Source organism: Drosophila ananassae, chromosome 3R (genome assembly GCF_017639315.1).
Source record: "Drosophila ananassae strain 14024-0371.13 chromosome 3R, ASM1763931v2, whole genome shotgun sequence".
Classification (NCBI taxonomy): Eukaryota; Metazoa; Arthropoda; class Insecta; order Diptera; family Drosophilidae; genus Drosophila; species Drosophila ananassae.
The window spans coordinates 9264857-9283371 of NC_057930.1; the positions used below are offsets into that span (position 1 = coordinate 9264857).

The window sequence follows — 18515 nt, forward strand, 5'->3', positions numbered from 1 at the left end:
TATATAAGTTAATTGTGCCTTTTATAATTGCACTTACTGTCTTTTCAATAAGCAAGCTATCTACCCGAGAACTCAAACGTATTCAGCTCAGGTTTGAATTGAACTCAATGAAAAGTTCAAGTAACATATTGACAAAAATGAGTCACACTCTTTATACTTCAATGGGCAGCCCTTCGATTTTAACAATTAGTAGGCAACTTTGTAGCCGAAAAACGGAAAAGAAGAATCGAAAGGCCCATGATTAGTATTTAAACAAGGTAATTATTAAGAGATTTTATTGCAAATCATGATTGTCATTCGCTGTTAGAACTTCGATAAAGTTTTCCACTTAATAATACGACATTATAAATCAGAGAGACGAAGCCGGTTTTGTGATCAGTCAAAGTCTAACTGTTTGGCGCACAATGATTTTCTGATTTACAAGTAAAATGTACCCACTAAGCTAAACGATCTCTCTAGTGTCGCATTTTCAATAGGCGACTTGTGCTAATTTTGAGAATAAAATAGCTCGACTTGGAGTCGGTTTGCTTCAGTTGTTGTTGAACGTTCTAGCTGCCAGTTGGATAAGCTACCAGGATCCCAAAGGATATTAATATTGATAAATACTTAGCACCAGAATGCATTACACAATAGCTGTGCTGTGTCTGCTGGTCAGTTTTCACTGCTGTTTCAGTGTCCCCGCATCGCCCAGGGACTATAAACTATTTGCAGGTTTGTGAAAATTTAATTCTAAGGAAACTATCATTTATGTAATCCTTATCCTATAGACCTGCCAAAATGCTCCACGGAAGAGGATCAGCTGAGCGACTGTGTCAAGCATATTTTCAACACTCTGACGCCACGCCTTAAGGATGGCAATGAAGAGCTGAAGATTCCGCCCTATGAGCCTCTCGTCCTCAATCGCACCAGCTTCCAGTACTCCAGTGGCAATGTCAATGGTCGCATAACCATGCGGAATGCCAAACTATCCGGATTTTCCACCAACGTTGCCAAAGAGGTCAACGTAAAACTCAAGGACGGAAAGGTCAAGCTTCGCATGGTCACCTTTATGCCAAAATTGAACATTGCCGGCCACTATAAGGCGGACTTGCAGGTGAACCAGCTGCAACTGAAGCCCAAAGGCGAATTTAATGTAACTCTGAGTAAGTGTGGTTACTTATCCTGTTTTGATGTAATTTATTAAATTTGTCTTGGCTTACAATACTTTTAGCCAATGTTGAGGCCACTACTATAACTGACGGAGAGGTCTACGAAAAGGATGGACATCGCTTCTTCCGAATGAAGAATATTGACAGTAATCCAAAGATTGGGGACCTACACATCAAGGCCAATGGAATTTTCCAGGATCCAGAACTCGGTAAGTGATCTTCCGTTAAAAAATAGTAAGCTTTAGTAGAATCAATCTATAGCTTTTAGGGCAAACGAAATCAATTCGACATTGTATTAATTTGAATAGTTATACAAAATTTAAACATATAATTTATGTGTCCTGTAATTTTTTTGTGTTATATGTATCAGAAGAAGATTTTGATATATATTTGATTTTAAAATTTAGAATAATTATTTTTGACCTTTTAATTCCAGATCAAATTGCTCTTAATGTGGCTAATCAGTATTGGCGCGATATCTACGGCATTATGCTGCCCGAGACCCGTCAGTATTGGCAACCCCTTTTATTGCGTATGTTCAACGAGGCTCTAGAACTGGTTCCCATCGACGGATTTCTCAAGGACTAACTCAATAGACGCTAGAACTAATTTGTGATAATGGCTTTAATGTAAATAAATTGTTATTGCATTTAATTGCAATTAAATGATAATATCCAGTGTAAGCGGTACATATAGATATTTGTAGGGCGTCACTACAACTGGCCCTTTAACTAAAAGAATTTTACAAAAACTGGTTTTTATTAGCCGGGTGTCATGCCCCAGTTACGCGCGAATTCAATCACATTTTTCGTTGCGAACCGGTGACCACCCAATGATAATGGCGTTAACAGGTTAAAAGCACAGTCGCGAGCGACCTTGACGGCTCTGTCGGAGAGTAACCACAAAAGTGAAATTAGGTAACACCCTATTTACTCATTACAGCTAGTTTTGGGTGAAGTAAGTTTGTGCTTGAACTTCGCTTTTAGTTTAGTAAAATTTATTATTTAGGTGGGCCGAAATCCCGGCGGTACTGCAATACCGGGCCAACCCGCGACAGAGGTGGAGCAAGCCCCTAGCACTCCGTCTAATTCCAAAAATCAGTTTAACATTTGTTGTCCTCCAATGGAGGAACTATCAGATGTTAAGCTGATAAGAACAGATACTACACTTTGATCTTAGCCATAAGGCCGAGAAGCGATAACTTGGCTAAGTAAACACTTGGCTCTCAATGAAAGAATTACCAAAACCGATTGGGAATTCTAAGAAAGAAAGTGAAAAAATTTCACCGTGTATAAAATGTGAAGCATACTTAAGGGGGTCATCTTATTTTGCAAGGGAAAGTCTCAGGTAAAAAGACTTGTGGGACTAAGGGATTTTTGAAATTTTTGTAGACATAGTTCATTTTAATTTTTATCTGAATTCCTCTGGAGCAAAGAAAGTTTGTGGAGTTGTGTCTCCAATAACATAAATATATGGACAATTCTTTAATTCCGAATCCAACATGTGTATGAGACCCATTTTACTTTTACAAAAGGTGAAAATTATTGCTCTTAAAAAGCCCTTTAATTTATTTTAAGATTCACTAAAAGATATTAGCCAAACACTAAGTATTCGCACGCTACAGAAACAGAAGATACTTTTTTAAAGACCAGTTTAAACAATGCGAAATACGTGAAGAAACATTTTTCGGAAATCACTTTAAATACATTTAATATATCATACAGTTTGGGTTTTTTTTAATTTTGTTTATTTATTTATTCATTTTAATGATTAATTTATTTATTTTACAATTTCTGTTTCAATTAAATATAATACATTCCACATAAAAATATTTATAGTTCATATAATTTACAAGTATATATGTATTGTATATTTCATATGTACAAAGAAATAAACTTTCATTGACTTTAAATTTTTTGGTTGTGCTTGACCTTTTTGTAGAATTACCGATATGTGTTTTAATAATTGTATGAATTCTTAAAACTAATTAAATACCATAGATTCTTCCCAAACGTTTTTTTTAATTATTGCATTAATTGTTATTCGTAGGACCGGTTATTGAAGGGTGTAGTATGAATTGCATGGTATTAGTAGGGTACATGGACAACCCTTGACAACGGTGAGGCGCTCGAACCCCTAGGGTTAGGGGTTACTGGAAAAGATGAAATTACCTTTTATAATTCTCAACTTGTTTAAGCAACCATTGACAGGAGTAGTAGGCTATTTGGTGTTAAAGGTCACTCTGGTTTCTCTTCAATTGTCGAATAAATCTTTCGCCTTTTACTAAAGATTTCCGTGGAGAGGAGCACTCTAATGAGTCTATACTAATTTTTTGTAGGGCCTAGCATGACTTCTTGCCGGGCCCGATAAATAATAAATTTTAATCTATCATAAGTTCTTAGTTTACAAATGTGTCGTAACATGACGTATTTGTACTTGGCCAAAGTTGAACCTCTGTTGGCGCTAAGTATGCCATAAATCTTATTATTATATTGCTGCCTATTTATTCTTATTGCCATTGATTGCGTGGATCGTGGGCTGCATGCAAAAAAATAAAAGTAAGAAAAAAAAATCGAACACGCGACTGTCGTCTGGCCAAAAGACTCAACAGCCATACTAAGTGGCTAATTTTTAAAAATTAATTAGACACTTAGATAGTTTTATGAAAAAATGCTTTTTTTTTAAAGATTTCCTGATCTTAATCGTATAATTTGTTCTGTTTACTTAAAACTTTTAATTGACATGTGAAATTGTGAAAGATATCACGTACTTGTGTGTGCAACCTTGGGGGGTGATGTGTACGATGTACACCCACAAAGTCACAGGTTCATGAATAATTTTATGCGACTAAATACCTAGCATGCAATATGTGTACTCATAAACAGTCGCTAAGATTTATAACTGACCCACATTTTACATGAACACCGCCACCACGTTGCAGGGCAAGACCACCACAATGGCTGTCAAACTGGGATGGCAAACGTGTCTTGCACCTTTTAGGCCCAAATCGGGGGTTTTAACTTTTTGACTGACAATTTTCCTATTTGTTCGGTGCATTTGACAGATTTGAGGGCGCAAAGCGATTGATTGATGTCTGTATTCGTGAGGGAATGCACCTATTCGGTCATTGCCTTAATAATATGAACATAATATAAAAAAAAATAAAAAGTATGGTTATTTTTAATAATTATATTTTAATATAAAAAATATTCCAAATATTTTAAAGTAGGAGAAAGAATGGAATAAACTTCCATGTTCGCTACCTCTATTACTTAATTCCTTACATATTCCATACTGTATGATACATATGTCAGGTGTAATATAATTATTATTATCCCTATTAACTATGTAATAGTTTAAACTTTAAATTATATTTGCTTAGAATAATGTTGTATGTGCCTATCCAAATTGCGCTGGGCATCATGACTCTAAAACTATAGTCTTCATTGTTGTTCTTCCAAAAAAGCTTTGAAAGCTTTTAACTTCGGCTGCAAAAGCCTTCGAATCCACGAATTTGGGATGCTTTTGATAAGTCTATGTTGTTGTTGCAGTCTGGGTTTCAGCTTCGGTTTCGGCTTGGAAAAACTTTTGAATAAAAACAAAAATTGGACAGCTTGGAAACTATAAATAAACGTGGTTTCCAAGCAGCGCTCATTTCAAGATTTGCAACCAGCCCGCCGTCAACTCAAAAATTATTTTCGCTGGTTTTTCGCACAAGTTTGGCAATTAGTTGTTTGAGTTAGAGTCTGTGACTTGGCCAGTGTGTGGCTTTGTGTGTGCGAGTGCTTGTGCAGCAATTGCAGCAACAATTGCAGTTAACCGAGAAATCCAAAAACAATAACAACTACTCGTGAAGAAATAAAAGTGAAGCCGGTTTGCAAAAAATTACGCAAAATAACAACAAAAGAAGAAGGAAAAACTGAGACAACAAAATTACCGTCTGCAGTGAATTCCTGTGTTGAATCAAGTCACACGAAAATAGTCAAATAAGCCACCAAAGAGAAAGAGTCCAGTAATCAATTAAAACGGGTTGAGCGGCGGAAAACGGAGTCTTAGCTAGATAAAACAACAACAAAATGCAATTCCTTTGCATCTTTGCCTTTGCCGCCCTGGCACTCGGAAGTGGATCGGTGGCCAGTGGCGCCACTCTGCCCACATCCGGTGAGCCGAGCGTGTTCAGCACCGATCCCAGGCCCGGCTCCGGTCCGGCCGAGGAGTACGTGGAGGTATCGCCGGCAGGCGATGGCGGGGTGGCGGCTGTCTCGCCCGCTGGGTCAATCGATTTTAGCGGTTTGCAGTACGATGCAGGTAAGTTGGCTTATGCAACTGCAGCGAGAACTTGAAATTCAAACTAAAAAGTGCACTCGGCCCAAACACACACCCACAAAATAAGGCACCCAAAATTAGAGGCGAAAACGAGTTTGTTGCTTAAGTCTTTTGTTTGCAAGGCGGCTGCTGGAAAATGGGATTGAAAATTCGTTTTCTGTGGTTAGCCTGCGACCACCATTTGGCATTCAGAGTGCATCGATAAAATCAATAAAAAGTGAATGGGATCAAAATTTTGCAAACATAATTTGGAATAAAAAATCTGGCAAAAGGCAACGCTAATTTTTATATCTTAAAAGTTAAATTGAAAAAAAAAATGCTATTAGGCAATATTTATTTAAAAAAAAAAGTGTGAAAAAATTACCTTAAGCTCTTTAACAAGTTAAGAACCTATCCATAAAAGTAAAGGAATTCCATGAACATATGATATCTTTAAAAGTTAAAATCTATTGATAAATTCCTTCGGCCAAGTATTTCCTGTATTGAGACATGACTTTTTAATGAACTGTATATGGTTCCAATTGCTATAATATATACATACTTTGCATTTGTTCTTCATTTCCTTTCTTACGATTTATTTTAAAAAACATTTCCATACATAGTTGAAATTCAGGACAGGCCCTGCTTGGTTTTTTTATGCAAATCTGTCACCCGATTACTCATTGTAAGCTTCTTAAAAATGTTCAAGTGTGTTGTGCATATACTTAACACCACTTTTTTATAGGCTCTAACCTTCAGAAATAAGCAAAATTGGGAAAAATACTGAGAAACAGCAATCGTAAAAGAGCTTTATTTTTTATTATTTAATGAGATTTGTAAAGAGCCAAGTCCAAGCAGTACAAAATGAAATGAAATTGCAATAGAAATTAGCAAGTGTGTTTGCAGCTAAAATCTTTTTATTTATTTGACTTTTAACACTTTTGAAATGGCAAAAGAAATACTTATGTATATGTATGAATTACAAGCAGACCAGCAAGTCATCGTCGGGGCCACTTGAACTTGACATACTTGTAGTTTTGAGTAAAAGTTATCAAGCTTGCCAAGCAGGGGCTGTGCAAATAGAAATTGTGATGCAAGCCAGGGTAATAAATGCAGAACAAACATCAAGAAAACAGGGTTGGAAAAAATCCCATTTAAAATATTGCCAATTACATTAATTTAATCGAGCACGAGGTGTGTGGTTGTGTGTGCGTGCTGGATCGGTGTCTTGTTTGCGCTCTTGCGAAAAAGAGTTCACCATCAACAAAAGCAACAACACAGAGGCATAAATTCGAAACCGGCTGCCGACGACAGCTGCTGCTGCTGTAGATGCTGACAAAAAGCGAAAAGCTGAAAAACTGACCTACATCAATGCGTAAGCGACACTGCGGCAGCTACCGCTGGGCCTGTGTCTCCGAACTGAAAGCTGCAATTGTAACTTGTCTCTAATTGCGAAAGGAAAAACGCTCAAGCCAACAAAATATAGCGAGCAAAACTTTATTGACATTTGCCTGGCAAACAAATGACTTGAGCAACAAACGTCACTCCGCATGACTAGCCACAACTTGAACCCGACTGCATAGTTAAACCAAGTGTTTTTTCCTCATTTTTTTTTATTTCGTTTTGGCAGGCACCTCTTAATTTTGACATTTTGAGTGTTGATTTGTTTTTAAGGTATAATGAGCGGTTTGGCTCACCTTTGACATTGAACTTGTCAGCCAGCTGAAAAGTAAAACGTGAAACAAAGCGGCGACCACGCAGGCTAAAATAAAGTAGAGAGGGACTATTCGAGTGCGTAAGTCACTTGAAATAAATTTCAGCTTGTCTTATTCTTTAAGACCCAATTAAAAGCTAAATTTAAATTTTTATATTTATTAAACATTTTTTTTTTTTGGTAATTGTGTGCAGAGGGACAATAAAATAATTGCCTTTTCGCTTTCCGCTTGTTATTAGCAGGAGAGGATCGCATAAACTGCCGTGACTAAATGCCATTGTGGTTAAAACACAAATTAGCTTCAAAGATGATCTTGAGAATTAGCCTCCATGGCTTCTAAGAATTAAAAGTACATTTGTGTAAAAAACGTATGTCATTTATAAACTAATTGGTGTAATTAAAAAAGTAAAAACACAAGTATCGTAGATGATTCTAAAAAAACATTTATTAATAGAATCAAACTGCAGCAGCATTTAAAAATTCGTTATCAGAGTTCAGAGAACTATTCATTGTATAAATTTTGCAAGAAATTGTCTAAAATCATTAAAGAAATTACCTTTTAAATGTTATACATAGTATTCTGATACTTGGAAAGCACTCAGTTCCTGTTAACTTTTAATAAACGCTTCCTCATACACCTGGAAAAACATAAAAGACCTTGGGTGGGTGTCACCCTGACACTAACCCCATTCGCATGTGACAAAAACCAAAGGCTGTGGCAGTGCTCGTCAAACAGGGGGACACGTGAACTGTGTCATGCCTGGTTGGGTGGCACAAATACCAAAATATAATAATTATTACCTGCATCGAGTCGGGCGCTATGCTATGCCTCGGCGGTCTTTACAACTTTGGGGTTAGCCATGACTTAACCGACTTGTGAACTAATCTCCCCATTACTTTCGCTTTCAGTTACACCACCGACCGGCGAGCAGTTTGGCTCGACTGCCGTGACACCCTGTAGTCTCAGTTCGACAGATCTTAACGAATGTATTAGGGGTCTGATACAGACATTCGCTCCCAAGCTGCGGTACCAGGGAGTGCCGGAGTACAACATGGGCTCGATAGATCCTTACTTCTACAAGCGGGGCATCTTCCGGTACGCCAACGATGGCATTCAGGGCGGACTCCTGATCAAGAACATGGAGATCTACGGCATCAGCACGCTGCAGGTCAACAGTGTGGCGGCCAATTTCACCGAAAACGGGTTCGTGATAAAGCTGGGCGTGGAGCTGCCCCAGCTAAAGGCCGGCGGACACTTCAAGGCGGACGTCAAGTTCGGTGGCCTGCGTCTGGTGCCCAAGGGTCCCTTCAACATCACCATCGGTGAGATTTAGGCTTTCAGAAATGATTCCCAGACAACTTTATTGAATTTTGTTCTCTAGACAACATCAAGGCCACCATTCTGACAGACGGGCACATCGAGCAGTTGCCCAGTGGACAGCAGCGTCTCAGCTTACACCGCCTGAATGCCAATGTCAACATCGGCGATGCGAAGGTGGTGGCCAACGGCATCTTCTCCGACCGGAATCTGAGTAATAACTACTCCTTGTTCTTATATTTATTTTGTTTCATATTTATTTCCTCTCGCAGATGGCATGATCCTGAATCTTGTGAACGAGAATCTGCCGGAGATCACTCGAGTCGGTATTCCCGCCACCCGCGAGCAGTGGGCCCCTATTCTGATCGCCCACATCAACGAGTTCTTTGCTAAGGTTCCTATCGAGAAATTCTTGGTTCAATGATGCCCCCATAAACCTCTTATCAAGGAATATTTAGCTCTAAGTTAGTTTTAGTTTAATCGTAACAATTACAAATTTATGTTAAACGCTGTTTCCAAATAACTTTTTATGCTCAAAGAGTTTTGGCGATCATTTGGAATGATTTTCTGCATGTACCAATTTGTATTTATTTATCTCATCCATTCTTAAAGGAAAGTACAAGTTTTCTGAAAATTCTGAAAATAAATGCCCTGTTCAAAAATCGAAAATGTTTATTTCTTTATAAGTAGAGTGAAAAAGGTTTATCCCAAAAAGTATGCTACGCGTATGCTAAAATATTGATTGTTCGCGGAAAATGTAAAATACATGCGAGTTCTCCAATTCCAAAGTTTCGTTACTATTCTGGATACTTCCCAAGAAATCTGTTTATTAAATTAAATAAATATTTAAACTATTCCAATTAAATAGCTTAATCAGCTTGAACTATAATAATTTAAATTATCATTTAACATAAACATTTAGATTTATAAAGAAACTTCAAAGAGAAGCATTAGAAATGAAAAGAAAGCTTAGCTAATTTTACTATAAATAGCAATTTCAATGGTTCATTGGACATCAAGTGGGCAGAGTTACCTGGATAGAACTCTCAACTGACTCTTGAACTCGATGACGGCCAACTTCAGGCTCGTTCCAAAACCAATCCCAATAAAAGATTTTCAAAGCACACAATATTCAACACACCCACTTCTCGATCAATCAATGTGGTAAGAGTACTGCCCCAGAGCACCCAATTACTGACAATTAGTTGGCAAAATATTGAAATACAATTATCCCGCCAATATCCAGGGCCCACCATGGCAGTGACACTTAACTTTCCATCAATCAATATGCGAATTCTTGGGAAACAATTGATTCAATATTCGATAATTCTAACACCCAAGGTGCCGCCTAATCTCGGCGTTGATAATGCGATTATGGCAGATTTTAATTGGGTCCTGACTCAGACTCCTTGCCTCCAGTTCAATGATCGCCCAACGTCGTAAATTTTGCATATTATTTAGTAAGTTCTGCGACTCATGCTGGTGCTGGGCAATGAAAACGAATTAAAACGAGTCTACTTCGAGAGGCCAAGTGGAGAATGAAGTACCAAATGCAATGTGCACCACGGAATTTAAATGGAAATTTAATCTAGGTATGCAGTGAAAAAAAGGGGAGACAAAGAGAATGGTTCATTTGACATGGTGAGATAGGAAACTTACTATTTAAATCTTAATCCTATTCCCATTTAATAAAAAACTACATACTGGCACAGTTTTTCTTCCAAAAATGAAAATTGATAATTATCTAAATTATAACTTTTTATCAAAGTGCATATTAATGGCTATTCATCCAGAAGATGCGACCGCAGCTGGATTTTTTCTTTTATTACGAGTATGCAGTATGCAGTCGCACAACTTCCAGCCGGCACCTGGGAGTAACCCGCTCCGCTTCAGTCTGGCCTGATGCGTGTTCTGGATCGGAGTTGCGGACTCGGGCTGCCCGATGGTGGGCAATCGAAACGGAGGCGTTACTAACCAGGAACAAGTTTATATGTGCCGGCTCCGGTTGTCATCATCCTAGCATTTGTCGTTGTGCGTGCATTAGAAGGCAATCCAATAACTTGGCCAAAAGTTGGTTAGCGGCAAAATCCAAACAAAAATTGATAAAAAAAAACATTTCGGCGGCGTCAGATATTCTGCCCGCGTCAACATTTCGGTCGGCGTCGCTGTTACTTTTTCTTCTGCTTTCTGGGCAGCGAAGCTGTTAACCAAACTCCAGAGCCGGCTGTCGTCTCAGAAGCGATCGGACCTCACAGCCCATCAGACGGTCCTGTCTGTCTAACGTACGAGAATCGGGAATCCAAAGAAACGAGAGTAGGAGCAAGTCCAAGACCGAGAACTTTGACGCAGTCGTGGTCAGGTGAATGCCATCGGGGCAACGTGCCTGGCATTCGAAGAGATATATATCGAGTCGCGATTCGGTGGCGGATCGGTTTTCGTACATTGTATGGTAGGCAGTTTATATATGGTTGTCCAGTTCAAAACGAAAACAAATTGGAAAAGATAACCGCAGTACCAACAACAACAACCAAAATGTTTGCATTTTTGCGAGTTTTATTACTTTGTGTGCATTTGCTGCATTTTAAAATAATTACCGGAGTAGATCTTCCATCTGATTCGGGAGGGGCAGGAGCTTCTGAGTGGCAAAGTGGTGAAATAAAAGCGGCGCCTGAGGCAGGATTGGTATTGGTTAATGCCACAGCAGAGGATACCATTATTCTGGGAGCTGATGGTGAGTATATTGACTTTTTTTAATCAATACTTCAAAAGGATTCGATATCCAGAAAGAATTCACAAAGTCACTAAGTTTACTTGTTTTGAGTTGCAATCAAAAGACTTAAGACACAAACTTTTTGTCGATAAATTTTTGTTTTTTAAGTTAAAAGTAGGCTTATAACATACAACTTGGATAAAATTAAACTTTAAAGAAATATTCAGATAAAATAATATACTTCTTTATTCTAAATTTAATAAACAAAATTATAAAATATAATATTTAAAATTCAACTTCATGGTGACAGAGTTCTTTATCCATTTCTCCAATTTATCATAAAAGTTTAATGTTAAAAATACGTCACTAATATAACTTAAAGTTCAACGACTTCGAAATAAGAATTTTCTGATTAAGCGGAAGAATTTAAGCTGGGCACGCACCAGGCGTTACTTGTTTGACCTTCAGAAATCTATAAATCGCACATATGGAGGGAAAATGCGAAATCAACCCATCGAGTGGGTTAGGTTATTCTGTTTAGCAGTGAGTTACATTGGCCCTTGTTTCTAGCTTTCTAGTGCAAACAAGAGATCGCATGTAGGCGTGAACTTTCGGATCAACTTCAGAGCTTGTCGCCTGTCAATGTTCCCATCCGGCAATCTATTCTCTCTTATTTATCGCCAACAATTAGACAATTAGACAGCACTTTTGATGTAGGGGCGTGATTTGGGATGGTGTTGTGTGTCTTTTCTGGGGCGACGACATAAGCCTATTAATTTGGCATGCTTTTGGGATTGGTCAATAAACATATAGCCTATATAAGACAATAAGCTGACACCTTCGCAGCGATTGAGGAGGAAATATTCATTAAAAATTAATTTTTATTTGCATTTTGGCCACTTTGCTCAACGATGAACGCGCAACAATCAAGATATACTTCGTTTATATGGCTCTTGGTCACATAAAATTTAAGAGCTGCCATAAAGTAGACCTCCAGATCGACTCCACTGAGGAGGTATCCTGCGCTGAAATTCAGGTTTAAGTTGCAGTAACCACCTACCTGTAACTGTCGGGGAGACCTTGAACTTGTAACTTGCCCCTGCTTGTTGTTAAACGTTTTCAGTAACTTAAGCATCAAGTGTTTAACCAGAGAAGCTAAAGATAATATTATTATGACGTTAAAGCTTAATCCAAATTCCGAGAAACAGGAGCAGCAATTCATCAAGGAAAATTATTTGCATTGCTTTTTGCCTGACTGCCTGTCATAACAATTTAAAAAGAATCAAATTCAAAATAATGGAGAGTCGAATAAGCCATTAAATGAAATACATTTTTTGGGGCCAGTGAGTAATATTTCTTGGAGCTTTCTTTAGGACATACGCACTCATGAATATCGGTTAACATTCCCAGTTGGTTGAGTCACAAGTGAACTAACCATTTTGTGTAGGGTGTAGGATTTGTAAGATCAATTGGAGGGTAGGCGGGAGAAGCACTTGACAAAAACAAAATATGCAAGTTCATTAAAAATTCGTAGCACACCTTGAACGTATTCTTCATTACGAGTTGTGTCAGAAAGCCAGCAACCACGTGCAAAATGAGACTTCCCCTCCAACCAACTTTATGCTCGATTTAGTATCAATAAAGTTTACACCTCATCAGTGGGGCATTAAGGGCTTATGCTGTTCAGAAGCTCGTTTAAATTAATCGCTACAAAGCGAACAGCTCGTTAAGAACAGAAGTCGAAGATAAATTGCTAAATCGCTTTATTTAGGCAAATTTAATGCATCGGTCTGTATATATTTGGGCCAAGTCCCATAGAAGCATGCGTAATAAATTAAAAATATGGCAAATTTATGCTAAATAGCAACAACAACCAGAATACAGAGTCGACGGCCCAAACAAAGGCCTAGACCAATTTAAAGAAGCTGACAAATATATGACAATTGACAGTAGAAAGTTGCCGCCTTGGGGGGCAAGCATCTCTGGCTCGGCCTGGCCCGGCCTGTAAAATGGCACAGCAATTGTCATTCAGTATGGAAAGAGCTTAAGTTTATTGTCAATATTCTGGCTAACAGAAATAACAAAAACCAAAAATGTCAAAATATTGAGTAATCACTCTCGGCTGGCTGAGAAGCGTGGACCCTCAACTGAAAACGTGAACGTATGTTGAGTAAATATTGATTTGGTCTTTCTCCATATATCTTTTTTTTTTGGTGGGTTATTTAGGTGCTTTGTCAATACCGCAACAGATTGGCTAAAAAATGGGTTTCTAAGGTACCACAATTTTTGGCTAGACAATTGCGTATGTAGCTCAAATCTTTCGAGAGGTCAACGAACTCTGATCTCAAGTGCCCTCCGAGGTGTTTAAACTCCAATGCGACAGTTTTTTAAGTTTCGAATTGAAGTTACCCTTTGGATGTTACTTTTTCTTAAACAAATAATAACTTATCTTAAATCATTTAAACTTATTAAGTAAATAATTTTGTATATTCCTAAATATCTAAATTTCTTAACAGCTTCCTCCTCATCAACTTTGAATCGCAAAGCTCGGCAGTACCTCTTCGATCCCAATCTTCTCTTGCTGCAAGGTGGCCTAACGGGTGGCTGGGAGGGATCCAGATGCCTCACGGCCCGGGGTCAACCCGGAGTGTGTGTCCGCATTGACTCCTGCCGCCAATATTACCGGGTGGCCCGTCAATTGACGTTCATCACCTTACGCCAGTGGCCCCACAACTCCGGACTGGGTCTGAATGGAAATCTGTGCAACTTTTTCGACCAACTGGGAAGGATCAACAACGGTATTTGCTGTACGGACATAGATGCCAATACCTTTGGAGTGTTTCCACTACCGGGAGCAAGTCCAACAACCACCACGACCACGGAGAAGCCTTCGATTGCTGAAGATGAGGGGGCTGTGAGTGTGGACGGGCCGGAGGAGGAGCCACCGAACGAGGAGGCTCCCCAACCAGAGGATCCTATCGATAACCCAAACAGCGTCGAGGACACACCCGATTTCCAGGATGTAAACACTCTGGTTGAGACGGATAACCAGCCTGAAGAACCAGGACAGGAAACAGATCAGGACCAGGGGCAGGAGGAGGTCCAGCCATCAGTGGCAGCCCAGCCTTCCACGCCCATATATCCGTATCAATGGCCATTTGGCACCTTTGCGGGAGGCGTGGCCCAGTGGCCGCCTCCGCTGCCCACGCACCCGCCCACAACGGGTGGCTGGCCACCACCACTGCCCACCCATCCCCCCAACCACCATTACCCCACGCATCCCACCACCGGAGCAGTGCCAAGTACAAAACGCACCACACCTCGACCGCCTACCCCCCGACCCACAACCACTAGGCGTCCCACATATCCTAGTTACCCCACAGCCGCCGCACCCACAACCACGACCACCACACGACGCCCTTCAAGTGGCACCAGCGCTGAAGGCCTGCCGCTGCAGTGCGGTAACAAGAATCCTGTCTCTCCGGACCAGGAGAGGATCGTGGGTGGCATCAACGCCAGTCCGCACGAGTTCCCCTGGATCGCGGTGCTCTTCAAGTCTGGAAAGCAGTTCTGTGGCGGCAGTCTCATAACCAATAGTCACATCCTCACCGCCGCTCATTGTGTGGCACGGTAAGGCATCGATAGAGTTTAGTCTCCCAGTTTTTATGATTTTCTACCTTGCAGCATGACCTCCTGGGATGTGGCAGCTTTGACGGCCCACCTTGGCGACTACAATATTCGGACGGACTTTGAAGTGCAGCACGTTTCCCGAAGGATCAAGCGACTGGTGCGCCACAAAGGATTCGAATTTAGCACTTTGGTAAGTTGTATCTTAAAATTAGATAGTTTAATAACAATACCCTTTTGCAGCACAACGATATTGCCATACTCACTCTGAGTGAGCCAGTGCCTTTCACCCGCGAAATACAGCCGATTTGCCTGCCAACCTCGCCGTCGCAGCAGTCGCGATCCTACAGCGGACAGGTGGCTACGGTTGCGGGTTGGGGCAGTCTGAGGGAGAACGGACCCCAGCCGTCGATCCTGCAAAAGGTGGACATACCCATCTGGGCGAATGCGGAGTGTGCCAGGAAATACGGCAGAGCTGCGCCCGGCGGTATAATCGAGTCGATGATCTGCGCCGGGCAAGCGGCCAAGGACTCGTGCAGTGTAAGTTTTCTAAATTGGAAAAGCTTCGAGTGAAATTTCCAAATTCCTAATGAATCATATTATTACAGGGCGACTCTGGAGGTCCCATGATAATCAACGACGGTGGCCGCTACACCCAGGTGGGCATTGTGTCCTGGGGCATTGGCTGCGGCAAGGGTCAATATCCTGGCGTCTATACTCGTGTCACATCGCTGCTGCCCTGGATCTACAAGAATATCAAATAAATAGGTTTTCGATTAGTCTAAGACGTGATATGCAGCAATATAAGAGCGAACAATGTAATAAAATGACAAAACCTTTATCGAATTTCAAAAGCACCTGGAAGTATGCAATTCATTTTGAAGCAACATATCTTTTAAAGTTTGATTATAGTTTGGGGGGCTACACTTATAGGTTAAAAATAGATGATCAATTTATACTGTCTTTTTAAAATTCTGATTTTTGTACAAATTGGAAGCTAAGACTGTATTGATCAAAGTTGGCCCGACCTTTGACTTCTCAAGAACAACTTCTCGAACTCTTTCTCAAATCAATCGTATATAATGACCACCATTCGTGAATTCCTCCTGGACGACCTGTTCAAGTTCAATCGCATCGCCTTTGATCCGCTGGTGGAGGTTTATTCCCTGCAATTTGTGTTCCCGAAAATAATCGAGCACCCTGAACTGGTCCTTTCGGTAGTGGCTCCGGATGATCAGCTCATGGGCTTCATCCTGGGCTGCCGCATCGTCGACGCCGAAGGGACAATTGCCGACGAAAAGGATCTGGGCTCCAGTCATGGCCACATTTCCTCGTTGGCTGTAGCGCACGATTATCGCCGACTGGGTCTGGCCACCCTCCTCTTGGAGAATCTGCGGGCCAAGATGAACCACAGCAACGACTGGTTCATGGATCTCTTCGTGCGGGCGAAGAATGAGCATGCCATCCGATTGTACGAGTCCCTGGGCTACGTCAAGTACCGCTGGCTGCCCCAGTTCTATGCCGATGATCATGGGTATGACATGAGGCTGCCGCTTTCCCGGGACGTGGAGCGCAAGTCCCTCGAAGGAATTACTATAAACAAACTCTATAGCTTTGGCAACATGTTACTCTACCTGGTCATGATGTATTTAATCGGACTAAGAGATCTGTTTTTTGGCGACATTTTTAGGGAGAATTAGACACAAGTTGATAAGCCTCTGTTTGTTTTTTATTAACTGATCTAGATACCAATAAACGTACGTTAAGCCCAGAAGATATTAATTTATTCTGCAAAAACGCCACAGAAGAAAATCCCATTAAAAGTTCATTGCACTCGAACGGAGAAAATCAAACTAAAAGTTTGAAACAAATCGCTCAAAAGTAAAACAAAAAACTAGAAAATACATGTGTCAGAAAGCATATGGAAACAAGATTTGTTTATATGACAACATTGAACCAGAATTTTTAGATTTTCGCCGTTTCGAGTTGCGCAAAATGGCAAATGGCAAATTTTGAAAATCATTGCGCGTGTTTCAGACCAGACTACACTTTTATAGATATACATATATATATATAATAGGAATATGTATTCCAATTTGTTTGCTTTAAAAAATGTTGCTAATAGAAAGGCCAACAACAAAAGCCTTGACCATCTCGAAACGGCAATTTGCAATTGAATTTTGTTTGGCAACGATACGACGAACATAAATGCGTTTGTTCGAGAGTATCTGCACTGATTTTTTTAAATGTATCCATCCGCTATAGTTTTCCCTTGTGCGTCAACGGAAATTCGGCTGTCGTTTAAAAATCCACCTCAATTGATTTTCTTTAATTAGCTGTACAATCCGAAAAAGAACTAGCTGAATTTTATTATCCAACAGCTTGAACCTCCAGAGGCCGGGGGAAGTACTTTCTCATTTCGTAGGCATCTTCCGGGTTGGGCTGGTCCGGATAATAGTCCTGCACAGTGCGACGAAGGGCATATCCCAGGGAACAATACAGATCGTAGGCAGCCTTATTACTGACTCTCATATAAAGATCGACGTAGTTTGCTCCTTTGAAGTCCAAGATCCTGTCAAAGAAGTCCATCAATGTTGTGGCCACTCCAATACGTCTGTACTCCGGGGAGACAGTCAGGGCCGCAACGTGGCCATAGATCTCATTATTTTTTGTCAAGTGGTAGACCCCAAAGATATAGCCCATTCGTCTACCCTCCGGACCGGGGGCGATGGCTATCTGACTTAGTTCTGGGAACTCCAGAAGATGCTTTACAAAGAAAGTCAAGCTGTACATTTCGGTTAGGGAGTCGAATGCTAGAGAGTTAATTTTAAAGAGATCATCGAAGCGCATTTCCCTAAGACTTGTCATTTTTTTTATAATTATTTGAATTTAAAAAAACCAATCTACCAAATAATATTTTATTGTTTAATGCCCAAAATATTATGCTTTTATGACACTTTTCTCTTGGTAAATTTTTTTTTGAGTCGTATCCTAAAGATCCGATAGAAAATACTTCAAGATCTCATTGTCGGTTATAGCCATTTCGTTGTTTGTTCGAATATCATTGTTTTTAATGGAATATATATTGCTTCTGTATAAAATAAGCATCATATGCTCAACACAAGAATCAAAAATCATTATTCGCCATTCTAATGAGGTTAATGTTCGAGGCAATCGTTGACTCAGCGCCCTGTGCGCTTTTCAAAGTTCTATTTATACAATTTAATGGCGCATTTTGAACAAAAATAAATAAAAGTACAAACCGATATTTGTCTTTATCTATATATATATGTGTACAGGGTACACATATATATGTAATCATTTGTATATCAATTATATGGGTAAGGAGCCAGAAATCTATTTATAATTAAAATCATCATCCCATGAAGCTATAAGCTCCTTTTCGGCGACGACAGGTGGTCCAGCCCAGTCGGAAAAATTAAGGAACAGAAAATAGAGAAAATTATTTTCATGTAAATTACGAGTACAAAATATGGCATTTTGTCAGACTTTTCCCGCCCGAAGATGGATGATTTGCTAATTCCCCCAGGCACCGCTCATTTTCACTTGCCATAGATCTCCCCTCCGGTTTAGAATTATGCGCTGTTTCGGATGGAATATACACAGTTTTTACAGATATACCCTCTGTGTTTGCTTAGCAGTATTTTCCTATTATTTATTTTTCAAGCATAT

At 40.0% G+C, this 18515-nt stretch overlaps 5 protein-coding genes and 2 non-coding genes across 7 annotated transcripts; 5 read left to right on the forward strand and 2 right to left on the reverse strand.

Annotated features, from left to right (window-relative positions):
• The first annotated feature begins 526 nt into the window (after positions 1-526).
• On the forward strand, positions 527-1819 carry LOC6505747. Its single transcript, XM_001964962.4, has 4 exons — positions 527-711; positions 768-1142; positions 1211-1357; positions 1585-1819. Exons 1-4 carry the CDS (start codon positions 618-620, stop codon positions 1734-1736), a joined length of 768 nt encoding a protein of 255 aa, XP_001964998.1. The 5' UTR covers positions 527-617; the 3' UTR covers positions 1737-1819.
• A 332-nt stretch (positions 1820-2151) lies between these two features.
• LOC6508063 lies at positions 2152-2347 on the reverse strand. Its single transcript, XR_046260.2, has one exon. It is a non-coding gene; the product is annotated as a U2 spliceosomal RNA (small nuclear RNA).
• Positions 2348-3385: 1038 nt separating this feature from the next.
• LOC6508074 lies at positions 3386-3508 on the forward strand. Its single transcript, XR_046261.2, has one exon. It is a non-coding gene; the product is annotated as a U5 spliceosomal RNA (small nuclear RNA).
• Positions 3509-4793: 1285 nt separating this feature from the next.
• LOC6505748 lies at positions 4794-9166 on the forward strand. Its single transcript, XM_001964963.4, has 4 exons — positions 4794-5456; positions 8077-8490; positions 8550-8699; positions 8758-9166. The coding sequence occupies exons 1-4, from the start codon at positions 5225-5227 to the stop codon at positions 8907-8909; spliced, it is 948 nt and encodes a 315-aa protein (XP_001964999.1). The 5' UTR covers positions 4794-5224; the 3' UTR covers positions 8910-9166.
• Positions 9167-10383: 1217 nt separating this feature from the next.
• On the forward strand, positions 10384-15668 carry LOC6505750 (transmembrane protease serine 9). The gene is made up of 5 exons (XM_001964964.4): positions 10384-11216; positions 13712-14825; positions 14880-15015; positions 15066-15362; positions 15431-15668. Exons 1-5 carry the CDS (start codon positions 11018-11020, stop codon positions 15584-15586), a joined length of 1902 nt encoding a protein of 633 aa, XP_001965000.3. The 5' UTR covers positions 10384-11017; the 3' UTR covers positions 15587-15668.
• An 81-nt stretch (positions 15669-15749) lies between these two features.
• Positions 15750-16596, forward strand: LOC6505752 (N-alpha-acetyltransferase 20). The gene has a single exon (XM_001964965.4). The coding sequence runs from the start codon at positions 15905-15907 to the stop codon at positions 16520-16522; it is 618 nt and encodes a 205-aa protein (XP_001965001.1). The 5' UTR covers positions 15750-15904; the 3' UTR covers positions 16523-16596.
• Positions 16597-16724: 128 nt separating this feature from the next.
• Positions 16725-17774, reverse strand: LOC6504356 (N-alpha-acetyltransferase 20). Its single transcript, XM_001964966.4, has one exon. It carries the CDS (start codon positions 17688-17690, stop codon positions 17193-17195), a length of 498 nt encoding a protein of 165 aa, XP_001965002.1. The 5' UTR covers positions 17691-17774; the 3' UTR covers positions 16725-17192.
• Positions 17775-18515: the final 741 nt, after the last annotated feature.